Genomic DNA, 13,151 nt, shown 5'->3' with positions numbered 1-13,151 from the left:
AAAAAAAAAAAAAAAAAAAAAAAAGAAAAGATCATCTTGATATAAAAAGAATTCTTATAAATTAGCAATTTAAAATTTTTTAAAATGACCAAAAAAATATATAAATGGTCACCAAACACCTGAAAAGCTACCCAACATAATTAGTCCTCAGAGAAATGCTAATTAAATCCATAATAAAATACCATTAGAAAGGCTAAAATTAGAAAGACTGAAAATACCAAGTGTTGGTGAAGATGTAGACAGCAACTAGAATTATTCTAAGCTGCTGATGGGAGTATAAAATGGTACCACTGCTTCGGAGGACCTGCCAGTAGTGCTTATAAATTTAAACATACATATCTACCTTATGACCCAGTAATTTCATTTCTAAATATTTTACCAGGTCCACTCCTAGCTACTACACAAGAGCAAGAAAAACATAAAGATTTGTACATGAATGTTCATAGCAATTTTATTTATAATAGCCAAAAAGCCTAAAGCAACTCAAAGGTGTGTGTTTGGCATTCTAGGAATCTTGCTCATTACTGCTAATTAAAAGAATGGCAATCAGCGGGGCATGGTGGTTTACACCTGCAATTCCAAATTTGGAAGGTCAAGTGGGTAGATCACTTGAGCTCAGGAGTTTGAGACCAGCTTGGGCAACACGACAAAACCCTGTATCTATAAAAAAATACAAAAATTGACCAGATGTGGTGGTACACACCTGTACTCCCAGCTACTCAGAAGGCTGAGGCAGAAGAATTGCCTGAGTCTGGGAGTGTAAGAGGCTACAGTGAGTTGTGATCATGTGACTGCACTCCAGCCTGGGCAACAGAGACTGCACTCCAGCCTAGGCAACTGAGCAAGACCCTGTCTTTAAACAAAACAAACAAAAAAAAGGAATGGCAATCATAGCTAGCATTTATTGAGCACTTACTATGTGCCGGGCACTATGGTATTAGAATGTACCTTATTTAATTGTTAAAAGAAGAACTTTAGACAAAATTATATTTACCAGAGTTTACTTGAGCAAAGAATGATACTCTAATCAGGCAGTCCCTCAACCAGAATCGGTTCATCAAAACCACTCAGCAATAAAAAGGAACTGATACTTGCAAAAGAACAGGGAAGAATTCCAGAAACATTAAGCAAAATAAGTCAGATGCACATACAAGAAAATACATACTGTATGATCCCATTTATATGAATTCTACGACAGACCAAACTAGTCAATGGCGATAGAATTCAGAAAATGATGGTGGGAGAGGAAGAGGAATTGATGGAAAGGGCACCAGGTAATACGAGTGTTCAACGTCTTGACTGTCAAACCTCAGGGGGCACTCAAGATTTGTTCATTTTATTGTATGTAAATTATGCCTCACTTAAAGAAAAAAGTACCAGTGCAGGGTCCTACTTGCCAGAGATACAGATTTAATGAATCTGGGATGGGGCCAGAACAAGGTTGTTTAGAAGAGCCCCCACGTGGTCCTAACGTGCAGCTACATGAACCACTGTCTAGTCCGGATCTTCACTTCCTCTTCCATTTAGCTCTATGTCCATCTCCACCATAAAAGTCTAGCTGGCTGGGCCTTAGGCATCGGCTCTGGCAGCCCTTAAACCTCTCACCGGAGGAAATGTAGCTCTGGCCAAAGGTGTGTGTTTGGCATCCTAAGGGACTTGCTTGTTATTAGTAGTTAAAAGAACGGCAATCATAGCTAGCATTTATTGAGCACTTACTATGAGCCAGGCACTGTGGCATTAGAATGTACTTAATTAAATGTATTTAATAGTTAAAAACTTTAAACGAATTAAATTTAACTTGAGATTCATGGAGCAAAAAATGAATCTCGAATCAAGTAGCCCCCCCACCACCCGCCCAACCAGAATAGGTTCAGAGTGACTCTGGGGGCTGCTGAATGGTCAGGTCATATTCATGGACAGGAAAAGCAAAGTGACGCACAGAAAACGGAAGTGAGGTACAGAAACAGCCAGATTGGTTATATCTTTGGCATTTGCCTTATTTGGACAAGGTTTGAACAGTGGGCTGCCTTTCATTGGCCAAAACTCTGTGATCGCTACAAAGCTAGGTTGTAGTGTAACACACTTTAGTGTAAACACGCATCCAGCTAGGCTGCAGTTCACCATGCACAAAGAAACCTTTAGGTCAAACTTTAAAAGGGCAAAGAGACGGCTTTAGGCTAAAACTTCTTTAACATGATTTAATCTTCAGCGTAACACACTATACTGTTAGCCACTATTAGCTAACACAATTGTCGCTCCCTTTTCCAGGTGAAAAACCTGAGGCATGATGACTTGTTCCAGACGGCACAGCTAACAGATGGGTCAGACAGCACTCCAACTGCCACACTGCCCTCTGGTCCTTCCCTGCTACCTCTGGCTATTTTAGGAGGGCCACATGGTGCCCCAGAAAGAGCACCAGAGCCAGAATCTATGAGATGTGGGGCCTGGTGTTCTGGTCACACGCTTTCTATCTATGTAACGCTGGGTAAGTTACCCAACCTTTCTGAATCTCCGTCTGAATTCCTTATCCGTAAAATGGGCATAACACTAGATCTGCCTACCACATGAAGCTCTTGGAGGGTTGAATGAGGAAATATTCAATGACACAAAGTGAAGAGACCATCGACGATCAGGAAGACACAGAGGAGCCTGGAGCCCAGGAAAGCGAATTGCCTTTCTCAAGGTCACACAGGAGGAATCCGGATCCCCCACTTGGCTGGAGTTATTTCCACCACATCCTGGCTGGGCCTCCCTTTCCACCCCTCCCCCAAGCTGGCTCGGGTCCCTTCTGCCTCCTGTTCCTCTCTCTCTCATCGCCAACTTCAATCTGGTTGTCACTTCTCTGGCCACACTCCTCTTCCCTGGGGAGCCCCATGCCATCCCTGCACCAGGCTCTCTCCTCCATGCTGCCACTCTACGCCCCTCCCTCCTGCCAGGCCTCACGGGTGAGCCCCGCACTGAGCACAGCCTGGGCTCCCAGCCCTTGATCCCCCCACACACACCTGTGACAAGGCCACCAGGGGAGGTTGGACTCCATAGGGAATTCCTTCACTCCACAAGCTCTGCTGCTCCCCTTTTTTGGCATAAGATATAAAGGATTCCTATATCACTCTCTCAAAAAACAAATCTCTCCCTTCCTGACCCCCTAATACTGGAAATTCCTATAGCGAGAGGCAGAGGACACCCAGAGCTAAGAGAATTGACCACTAAACAGAGGGCACACTGACGACACCTGATCTTGTTTTGAGGAGACCAGCAGCTAGAAGGAAGGGATAAAGAATGCCCACAGGGGCTGGGCACGGTGGCTCATGCCTATAATCCCAGCACTCTGGGAGGCTGAGGTGGGTGGATCACTTCAGACCAGGAGTTCAAGACCAGCCTGGCCAACATGGTGAAATCCTGTCTCTACTAAAAATACAAAAATTAGCTGGGCATGGTGGCACACACCTGTAATCCCAGCTACTCGGGAGGCTGAGGCAGGAAAATTGCTCCAAACCGGGAGGCAGAGATTGCAGTGAGCCAAGATCACGCCACTGCACTCCAGCCTGGGCAACAGAGTGAAATTCTGTCTCAAAAAAAAAAAAAAAAGAATGCTCACAGGGGTTCCTCCAGACAGGCCAGCCCTTCTAGCCTTGACCTCCTCCCCAGGTCATGCTCACCGCCCTCACTCCCATCTGCTCTGGCGAGCAGCCCTCCGCTGACCGGAGGGTGAGTCAGCCCATACGCAATTCCAGCAGGCAGGCATTACTATTTCCATTTTACAGTTGGAGAAACTGAGGCCTGTCAACTAGGCAAGTTTCCCAGGGTCACTCAGTCAGGAAAGACTGGAGCCAAGATGTGAAGCCAGGCCTGTTCACGCCATGGCCTCTGCTTTTCCACTGTGTCTGCCTCCCAGCTCTGAAGCATTGAGATCAGGCGGCAGCCTCCTTTCCCTGCAGCTGGCCCTCTCTGTCCAGGACAGGCCAGCAGGGTACAGGGACCCTGGGAGACTTGGGGCCTGACACCTGCTCCCTCGTCATCTGGTCTCCTCCTCTTCCCTCCCTCTTAGCCCTGGTGGTCTCCTCTCACAGAAGAGCCCATGATCACCCTGACAGCCTTGGGACTTGCCTAGGCCCATCCCACCCGGAGGCCCTACCGGAGCACTCAGCCAGCATTCCCAGATTACCAGGCAGAGCTGGGCACAAGAAACGCACTAACTTCCTCCCAGCAAGTGCTCTCTCCCACCTGCAGGGACACCTAGAAGCCTGGACTTCTCCTTCTTTGGCCCCTTCTGGCCCTGCCACAGGCCATTCTCCACCTCTCAGCATCTCCAGTCTTTTCTCCAAGGGGGCTGTGAACACACAACCCCAGGGGAGTCCTCCCCACACACAGTCCCTCCAAGCTCAGCCCACACCACAGTGTGTTCGCAGACAGGTGCCCCTCACCTGTGAGCCCCCTGAGGACAGAGGCCAGGTAACAGAGATCGCCCCACTAGAGCCTGTTCTGAGCTCTCAGATCACATGTGGAGTTCAGTCCTGGCTACAACATTTTTTTTTTTTTTTTCTGAGACAGAGTCTCACTCTGTTGCCCAGGTTGGAGTGCCGCGGCATGATCTCAGGTCCCTACAATCTCTGCCTCCCAGGTTCAAGCAATTCTCTGCCTCACCTCAGCCTCCCGAGTAGCAGGTGCACAGAACCACGCCTGGCTAGTGTTTGTATTTTTTAGTAGAGACAGGGTTTTGTCATGTTAGCCAGGCTGGTCTTGAACTCCTGACCTCAGGTGATCTGCCCACCCCAGCCTCCCAAACTGCCGGGATTATAGGTGTGAGCCACCATGCCTGGCCCTAGGACATTTTAAGAGCAGTAGGTGCTCACAAACCAATGATCGCCCAGAGCATAAACAGCCAGGGCAGTGAGAGGCTCAAATGATTTTCATGCCTCAGGAGGCTCCTGAGGAGCTGGGACCGCAGGTGCACACCACCACGCCTGGCTAATTTTTTTTTTTTTTTGTACAGACAGGGTTTCACTGTGTTGCTCAGGCTGGTCTCGAACTCCTGGCCTCAAGGGATCTGCCTGCCTCGGCCTCCCAAAGTGCTGGGATTACGGGCATGAGCCACTGTGCCTGGCCAGGAAGAACTTTTTAATGGCATCTGCCGTAGAGGTAGCAAGGTTCCTGAGATGAGAAGGATTCAACCACCGTGGCAGGGCTAGAGGGGAGTCAACTCTTAGCAGTCCAGGCTTTCCTCCTGCCAGGGCTGCTGAGCAAAGCCTGGTGTCCAGACTGCCCAGGGAGTGCAGGGTCATGGTGCCACATCAGGGAACCACGGGCAGGGACGGACTCCCTACCTCAGGGCTTTCCCACCCTCCCCAAGGGACTCTGTCTGGGAAACTGCCCTTGCCTCACCCACGCCTGCTGCCGGGCCTCCTGCTGTGCCATTTCCAGGAAAGATGCTACCATGACCTCCTTCATTGTTCAAGAACCCCAAGTTCTTAGGTCCAGCCTAAACCGTTCCTGGGACTGGATGAAAACTATGTCTGTAGGCTCTGCTTCCCATGATTGTAGGTATGACTGGCCCTCTCCTTTGAGTGAAGAACTGCTTTGTTGACCAGAGAGAAAGGGGCTGCAGTGGCCAACCCTTCCCTTTGGACTCGGCACTCCCTTGCTTAGTCGGAAAGGTCTTCAGCGCTTTGTCCCCTTTCCTCGAAGTTGGAAAGCAGCACAGAGTCCCACATGCCCCTCTTCCTCTTCTCTCTCTGCTGGTGGTGACCTTCGGCAGGTGGGCAGCCCTGGAGGACTGCCTCACTCCAGTCCCTCTAGCTCATCAACTGATTTCCTCTGTAGGAGTCACTTACCGCGCTCCACATGATTCACTCACTGGTGGCCAACACCAGGCTGCATGAACCTGTCCACCTGCCCTGCCTCCCTCCTGAGCAGGATCCTTCCCTCCTGCACGCCTGACACGTTGTCCTCCTGTGACTGCTGCTCCACACGCTGGGCTCCCACCAGCTGCCACAACCCTGGGAGGCCTTTGCCTGATCCCTACTTAAAGTGTAACGAGAAAAAGAGCCTTGAATCAAACACACTTGATTTGCGACTCGGCTGCTAACCTGAGATGCCCGGGCTTCTCGTCGGGGGTAGGGGGATGATTTTTGAGTCCCAGTTTCACCACTTGCTGCCTGTCTGAAGTTGAGCCAGTTACTTAACTTTCTGGGCCTCAGTTTCCTCATCCATAAAATAAGAGTAATCTTGATACTGGCCAGGCGTGGTGGCTCATGCTTGTAATCCAAGCACTTTGGAGGCCAAGGCGGGCGAATCACCTGAGGTCAGGAGTTCAAGACCAGCCTGACCAACATGGTGAAACCCCGCCTTTATATTTAAAAAAAAAGAGTAATCATGATACCTACTTCCAAGTTGTGTTGTGAGGATTAAATAATTTAAAGCAGAATCATTTAATTTAAATGTAGATTCATTTATAAAAATGTCTGGCACATAAATATATACAAGTGTTATTACTGTGTTGTTTTTTTTTTCCTTTGAGCAGGGTCTCGCTCTGTGGCCCAGGCTGGAATGCAGTGGTGTGATCTCGGCTCACTGCAACCTTGGCCTCCTGAGGTGATTCTCCTGCCTCAGCCTCCTGAGTAGCTGGGACTACAGGTATGCATCACCACGCCCAGCTGATTTTTGTATTTTTACTAGAGATGGGAGTTTCACCATGTTGGCCATGCTGGTCTCGAACTCTTGGCCTCAAGTGAGGGGCTCTTTGAAACAAACTTGTTTGGGCTCCATCCCAGACCCCTCAACGCCTGCCTTGGTCTCCCCAAATGCTGGGATTACAGGTGTGAGCCACCACGCCCAGCCAGTATTTTTTAATTTAATAAATAAATAAATAATGTATGTTCCCTTGTTCAAATTATTTCCCCTTGCCAAGCCTTAATTTCCTCATCTGAGAAATGGAAATAATAATGGCCACCTCCCTGGACTTGTCAGTATTAAATGAGTGTCTATAAGCTCCCAGTTTTAGGGTATAACACATAATGTGACTACAAAGTCAAGTACATAGTGCTGGGTGGGTGCTGAATCTCCTTCCCTCGTGCTGGGGAGCCTTCCCCGACTCCCCTCCCATCCTAGGTGTTCTCTCCCTCCTAAGTCCGCAGCAGCCTTTCAAGCAGGAGGGAGTCTTTCTGGGCAGATGCCTGCCTCCCAGCCTGCAGGCCCCAGAGGCAGGGCTTATGACTTCCTCTCCCTGGCTTTTTCCTGGACCGTCTAGGGTCCTGCAGCCAGCAGAACCTAAGAACTGTGCGGGCCTCGCCCAATTCACCCCTGCCCTCCCTCTCCATCTCGCACTGACATCTTTTCAAGCACAAATAGTTATTGAGTGCCCGCTGCCTTGCCTGGCCTGCCGTCCCTCCCCTTCCTGTTGCGTCCCTCCCCTCCACCAAGGCCTAAAGGGATGAAGATGCCCGCAGGAACCAGGGGGAGAAAAATGAGACCGAGAGGAAGGACCCATGAGAGCTCTGAAATGAGATGGAAACCACATCTGACTGGAAATTTCATTCACTCAACACCTCACATCTTGGCTATTAAAAAGAGGCAGAGTTTTGGGATGAGGTGTAGACAGGATGAGTCACAGTTCAGTGGCTCGCTCGGTGACATTGTGGCTTGCCTCTCTTTGCCTTAGTTTCCTCAAGTGTAAAATAGGGATAACAAGAGCACCTGCCTGGTAAGATGTGAGAATGAACTGAGATGCCTGCAGACACCTTGGCGCTGTCTGTGCACATGGCAGCTTCCTAAGGAAATGGTCCTACCCGGGACGGCATACAGAGGTTAATTAACAAAAGGGCCTGGCTTTGTCTTCTCTCCAGGACAGGACGTCCCAACCTTTCTCAGTCCATAACACACCTTTGGACATGATGGAATATATGAAGGGGACTCCACCCACAGCGTGACCAGTCCCAAGCATCCATAATCACACACATACCAGTATGTACACACACACTCACACTCATAAAGGTTTTACACTCCTTGAAGGCACACTAACTCACCGTTTTTATCATACGTATCCCAGTGTGCCACAGCTGCTGGCCTGTATACCTGTCTCTGCCATCTTATTTTAGCTTTCTGTCCCCAGAACTCAGCAAACTACCCGGCCTTCAATAAGGGTGTATGAATTATTCATGAATCCATTTGCCAGGTGTCTAGCCCAGTATCTGGCTTGACGTAGGTGTCCCCAAGGTGTGGCGTGGCTGAGTGAATACAAATAGAAGGTACATAAAAACAACCAGCCCTGCCCTCCTCTCTTCTCCATGCTTACCACCCCCTCTGGTTTCCAGATCCAACACTGGCAAAGAGCGCTGAGGAAACCCAAAACTCTAGGACACACCCAAGCACGGAAAGGTCAGGCAGCTGCACAGGTGAACAGTGCAGCTGGAGGGATCGCCTCCACTTTTCAGCCTAGGGATCTTGGGGGAACAGCTTCACAAGGAGCTGCTCTCTGGCTGGACCCATTCTCCTTGCTCTGTAAAGCGTCTGTCCCCAGCCTTCGGGCTCACTTGCAGCCCTAACCTCCATGACCCCCCACCTTATTTTCTCCATAACATAAATCTGTTTCATCCCTTTCTGAAAAAAGACCGACAGCACCCACCTCGGCAGCACCTGCGTGGCCTCGCCGCCCCTCACCTAGGCTCACCTCTCCATCAGACTCTCCTGCTGAGGTGGACGAGGTCTTATACTTGGCTGGCATCTTGCTCCCAAAGAGGGATGGAGCTGAGCACACCCCTGCCCTTTTGCAAGCACTCCCTCCCACTTGCAGGAGGGAGAAGAGAACGGAGGGAAGGAGAAGAGAGGGCAGGGGAGGGCAATGCTCCTCTGACAACCACACTCTGAGTGAGCCTCGGGTGCTAGGATGGCTCCACCGGGCAGGGACGTCAGTCCAGCAAGCTGGGGGCTCCTCACCCTCAGGTCTGAGGCTCTGCCTGCCCACTGAGCACCTCAGCACCCTGGACCACCCTTCCAGGCGCAGGTGCCAGGAAGAGGCAGCGGGACTGACCGACCTGTAGGGGTTGAGGGTGCAGATGGTGACCGCGGGGAAGACGAGCTTGTCGGAGTTGAGGTTGATGTTGAGGCTCACGGGGTAGCTGAAGTACTCCCCGAACAGCAGGCCGAATTGCCAGTACATCACGCAGAAGGTGCAGAGCCACAGCACTGCCCAGAAGGCCGTCTTCATGCGGTTGTGCTGCGAGCACACCAGGCGGATGGCGCCGTGGATGGTGGTGTTGTTGCAGAAGAACTCGAAGAGCTCTCGGTAGGAGCGGTGGAACTCGATCAGGGCCTCCTCCTCCGCTGTGGGCTGCTGGGGCGCCGCCGGTTCGGGGCCCAGCCTCTGCTCCTCATGCTTGTCCCCCTTCCTGGGCCTTGGGGTGGGCTGTGGAGGGCTAGAGTCCTGCTCCTTCAGCTTGTCCCCCTTCCTGAGCCCTGGCGTGGGCTGCGGAGCTTTAGGGTCCTGCTCCTCCAGCTTGTCCCCCTTCATGAGCCCCGGGGTGGACTAGGGAGAGCAAGGGTCAGGGTCAAGGTTGAGCTCTGGGCCCTGAGTGCCCTCTCCCATCACCTCTGGAGCCTGAGTGAGGCTGCCCCTGGCCAGGCCCACGTCCCACCCGGTGCCCACATTCTCCCACTCCTCCCTCCCTCTTCCACCTTTCCTGGAGCCAGCAGACCTGCAGGAGTTGGGGCCAGAAGTGTCTCGGCTGGGCTTCCCGGAACCGCCTCCCCTCTACTTCCCTGATAGGGCCACCTTTTGGTTTCTGTCCTAGCGCCTCCCTTTCTGTCTCCGAAGCAGTCTCTGCCCTCCTCCTTCGGTCTTCTTCCTCTGGGATCTGTCTCAGCTCCTGCCTCTCACTCCCTCTCTGTCTGCCTTCTGTTTCTCTTTGGGTTTCTCCCAGCTCTCCTCTTCCTGGCCTGGCTGCTCTCTCTGATCCTGCCTCTCTTCTTCTTCCCCCTTGCCTTGACCCCTCTCACTCTAGATCCTCACCTCCAGCCTCTGGCCCTGACCTCGAGCTGTGTCCTGATTCCGTCTCCGCCCTAGGACAGCAGGGCTTCGGAAGGTCTGGGCTGCCTCCAGCTTCCCACTCCCAGGTTGCGGCTGGACTGGGACTGGTTCCTTTCCAGTTGAATCTGGCAGCCAAGCCTCTCCTCCCCCTCACCTGACAGGTGCAGCGGCCTGACTGGGGAGCCCGCCTGCCGGCTTGCCAGGGATGGAAGCGACAGGAACCTCATTAGCATCTCAATTAAAGGTGAGCAGGGCGTGGGGAGGGGCTGAGTAGGAGTCGGAGCTGGGAGTTTTCCGAAGGGAGGAGGGCTCCAGAGGGCAGGTGAACCCGGAGTACTGGACCTGAGAAGGCGGACTCTGGGCAGGGGCTTTGATTCGGAGCTGATAGGCAAGGAGGCTGGGGGACAGGATGGAGGGTGAAGGGCAAAGATCTGAATAAGTAGCAGGATCCCGAGCCCGCAGCCTGGAGGGCAGCACAAAGAGAAGGGGCCAGCCAGGTTGAGAGGGCCTGGGCGGGGAACCCGGAGGACAGGAGGACAGAAAAAGGGAGATAATAGTGAGGGACAGCGGACAGCGCAGGATGGAGAGACAGGGATGGGGGGGCACCGAGTGAGAAGAGGTGGAGATGGGAGACTCTCTCAGGTAGGAGTGCAAGGGAGGAGTCCTAAGTGTGCATCCAGGGGATAGAGTCTCTGCAAGTGGGAAACCCTCCAAGGGCACTCACAGGTCAGCCTCACCCCCAGGCCCTGGAGAGAAGAGAGAAGAGGTCTCTGTAAGTCTCCTCCCCGCTCATTCAGGTGGGGGAGCAGTGCACTCAGGTGGGGTGCATCTGCCTCCACCTGGTCCATCCTCTTTCCTGCTGATTCCTCACCACCCCCTCCAACCTTGTCCAGACCCAGGGAGGGGCCCAGGTAAGGCTGGGGGCTGGGCAGGGCCCTAGGACATTCTGTTCTGTTTTACACCATTGGCTGCCAGGCCAGGAATGTGTAATGGCCCCTGTTGTGGTCACGGGGTTGCAGGAATGTGGGCACCCAGAGGCGGCGCCAGGGCCAGGCAGGACACTGTGGGCACAGACCCGGAGCCCAGGGAGAGGCAGGGAAAGCAGACAAGGTGCAGGGAGGATGTGGCCGGCGCTGGCTGTCGGGGAGGAAGGGGGGGGGCATGGCACAAGCCTGCACAGGCCCTGAAAGGAGGAGAAACTCATCGGCAGGGGCTATATTTTTCTCCAAAATCTCTTTCTAAACCTAATGCAGCAAAAGGATAAGGAGTGAAGTGCCAAGTGGTAAGCAAGGAGAGAGGGAAGGGTCAGAGAATCAGGCCCAAAAACAGGGCTGGAGGAGACTCGGGAGAACCACCCACACAGCCCAGGCCCTGCACGCAATGGGGAGGGCTGCGGCTCCCTCCAGGGCCCCATCGGAGGCAGCCCAGAGTGCAGGAATGTGGTCACTGGCCCGTCCTGCCTCCCTCCGCAAGCCTGCAGACAAAGGCCCAGCCTGAGCACCCATACAGACTTGGGGGGTACTTAGGCCTGCAAATAGGTAGCTGCAGTATCTTAAGATAAGGTTTCTATGTACACATTTTAAAAGATCATTTTTAAAATAGACTTCTAACCAAAATGCGGGTCTCAGATTACTGAGAGATAAGAGCTAAGAGATAAGAGCCAAGGGCTGGGGGAGCCTAGGGAGGGAGGCAGGGGAGCTCACTGCAGGAGACTCAGGAAACCTTCCCAGAGAAGGTGTCATCTCTGCTCAACCTGTTTTGTTTTGTTTTTTTCTTTTCTTTTTGAGACAGAGTCTCGCTCTGTCACCAGGCTGGAGTGCAGTGGCACGATCCCGGCTCACTGCAACCTCCTCCTCCCAGGTTCAAGCGATTCTCCTGCCTCAGCTTCCCGAGTAGCTGGGACTACAGGTGTGCGCCACCATGCCCAGCTACTTTTTGTATTTTTTTGCAGAAACGGGGTTTCACCATGTTGGCCTGGATGGTCTTGATCTCTTGACCTTGTGATCTGCTCGTCTCGGCCTCCCAAAGTGCTGGGATTACAGGCGTGAGACACCGCGCCCGGCCCTGAATCTTGAAGAGCAAGGAGTTTACCAGGCAAAGGAGAGAAAAAGTGGTACACCAGGCTCAGGGTCCAGCCTGGTCTGTGGCTTCCTCTCTTGTGGCCATCCCTTGCAGTTTCTTAAAGTGAGAGCCGGTGTCAGCCAGGATTCCAAACCAGGTCCCCTTGCTTACCTTCACACCACTCATGGTACCTCCCCTAGGAAGGGATGGCTGGATTTTTCTTCATTGTCCTGATGAAGAAACTAACTCTTCCCAAGGATAAACCAGTTTTCTGAGGTTACAAAACAAAATAACAACAGAGCTATAAACAATTCAGAATTCTCCCCCTCCTCTGGGGTTGTCTTCTTAGCGCTTTTGCCATTTACTTCTGAGACAGACTCATGGGGGATCGGGGCTCCCATGCACCTGGATGTGAAAGCCGGGAAGGCCCCCCTCACTCCCACACAGAGCCCATGGATTCATCCACTCACTGGGTGCTGGGTTATCTCCTTGGCTCTGTGAAAAGCTCTCTGCACTGTCCCCACTGCCCCAAAGATCCCAGATACCCCCAGAAACTCTGGTGTCCCTTGAGCCAGGCTCTTACATTGGCCATGGTCCTCCCTGCAAACACGGGGCTCAGCGCCCTGGCTGTTTGATCTCAAAGGTTCTGAAAAGCACCTCCCTGCCTTTTCTATTTGCTAGCTCGAGCCTGAAATCCAACCACTGGCTTAAGGCAGCATGGCAAACAGTTTTCTTATCAAGGTCTCTGTGAGAAGAATTGCAATGCCTGGTCTGGGCTGAGCCAAAGAGTGGTGACCCTGCCATGTCCTGCCAGGTATGGGAGTGGCAGTGGCCTAGCACTGCAGTATTCTAGACCCGGAGTGAGCTAGGGCAGCTTGGTGTTGTGAGGAAAATAGACATCTGAGACCTGCACTTTGGTCAGAAGTCCATTTTAACGATGCTCTTTTAAAGTGTACAAATAGCCGGGCGCGGTGGCTCAAGCCTGTAATCCCAGCACTTTGGGAGGCCGAGGCGGGTGGATCACGAGGTCAAGAGATCGAGACCATCCTGGTCAACATGGTGAAACCCC

The 13,151-nt window shown here is 52.3% G+C and overlaps 1 protein-coding gene across 4 annotated transcripts in view; it reads right to left on the bottom strand.

The window, feature by feature from the left end:
- Nucleotides 1–10,645, bottom strand: part of SCNN1A (sodium channel epithelial 1 subunit alpha) — a 32,274-nt gene extending 21,629 nt beyond the window's left edge. The window contains exons 1-2 of one of the 4 annotated variants that reach the window (XM_037744849.1): nt 10,176–10,645; nt 9,030–9,520 (exon numbers count right to left, since the gene is read on the bottom strand). In XM_037744849.1, coding sequence (XP_037600777.1) covers nt 9,030–9,505 — 476 coding nt within the window. In that variant the 5' untranslated portion in view covers nt 9,506–9,520; nt 10,176–10,645. Of the gene's footprint in view, nt 1–9,029 lie in introns of all 4 variants that reach the window. The other 3 variants (XM_017546156.2, XM_017546155.2, XM_037744848.1) reach the window with 3 other exon arrangements.
- Between the last annotated feature and the right edge of the window lie 2,506 nt (nt 10,646–13,151).

This window comes from Cebus imitator, unplaced genomic scaffold (genome assembly GCF_001604975.1).
Source record: "Cebus imitator isolate Cc_AM_T3 unplaced genomic scaffold, Cebus_imitator-1.0 Scaffold187, whole genome shotgun sequence".
Taxonomy (NCBI): domain Eukaryota; kingdom Metazoa; phylum Chordata; class Mammalia; order Primates; family Cebidae; genus Cebus; species Cebus imitator.
The sequence above is the reverse complement of the archived record's forward strand: the minus strand, read 5'-3'. Positions and strand labels throughout refer to the sequence as shown.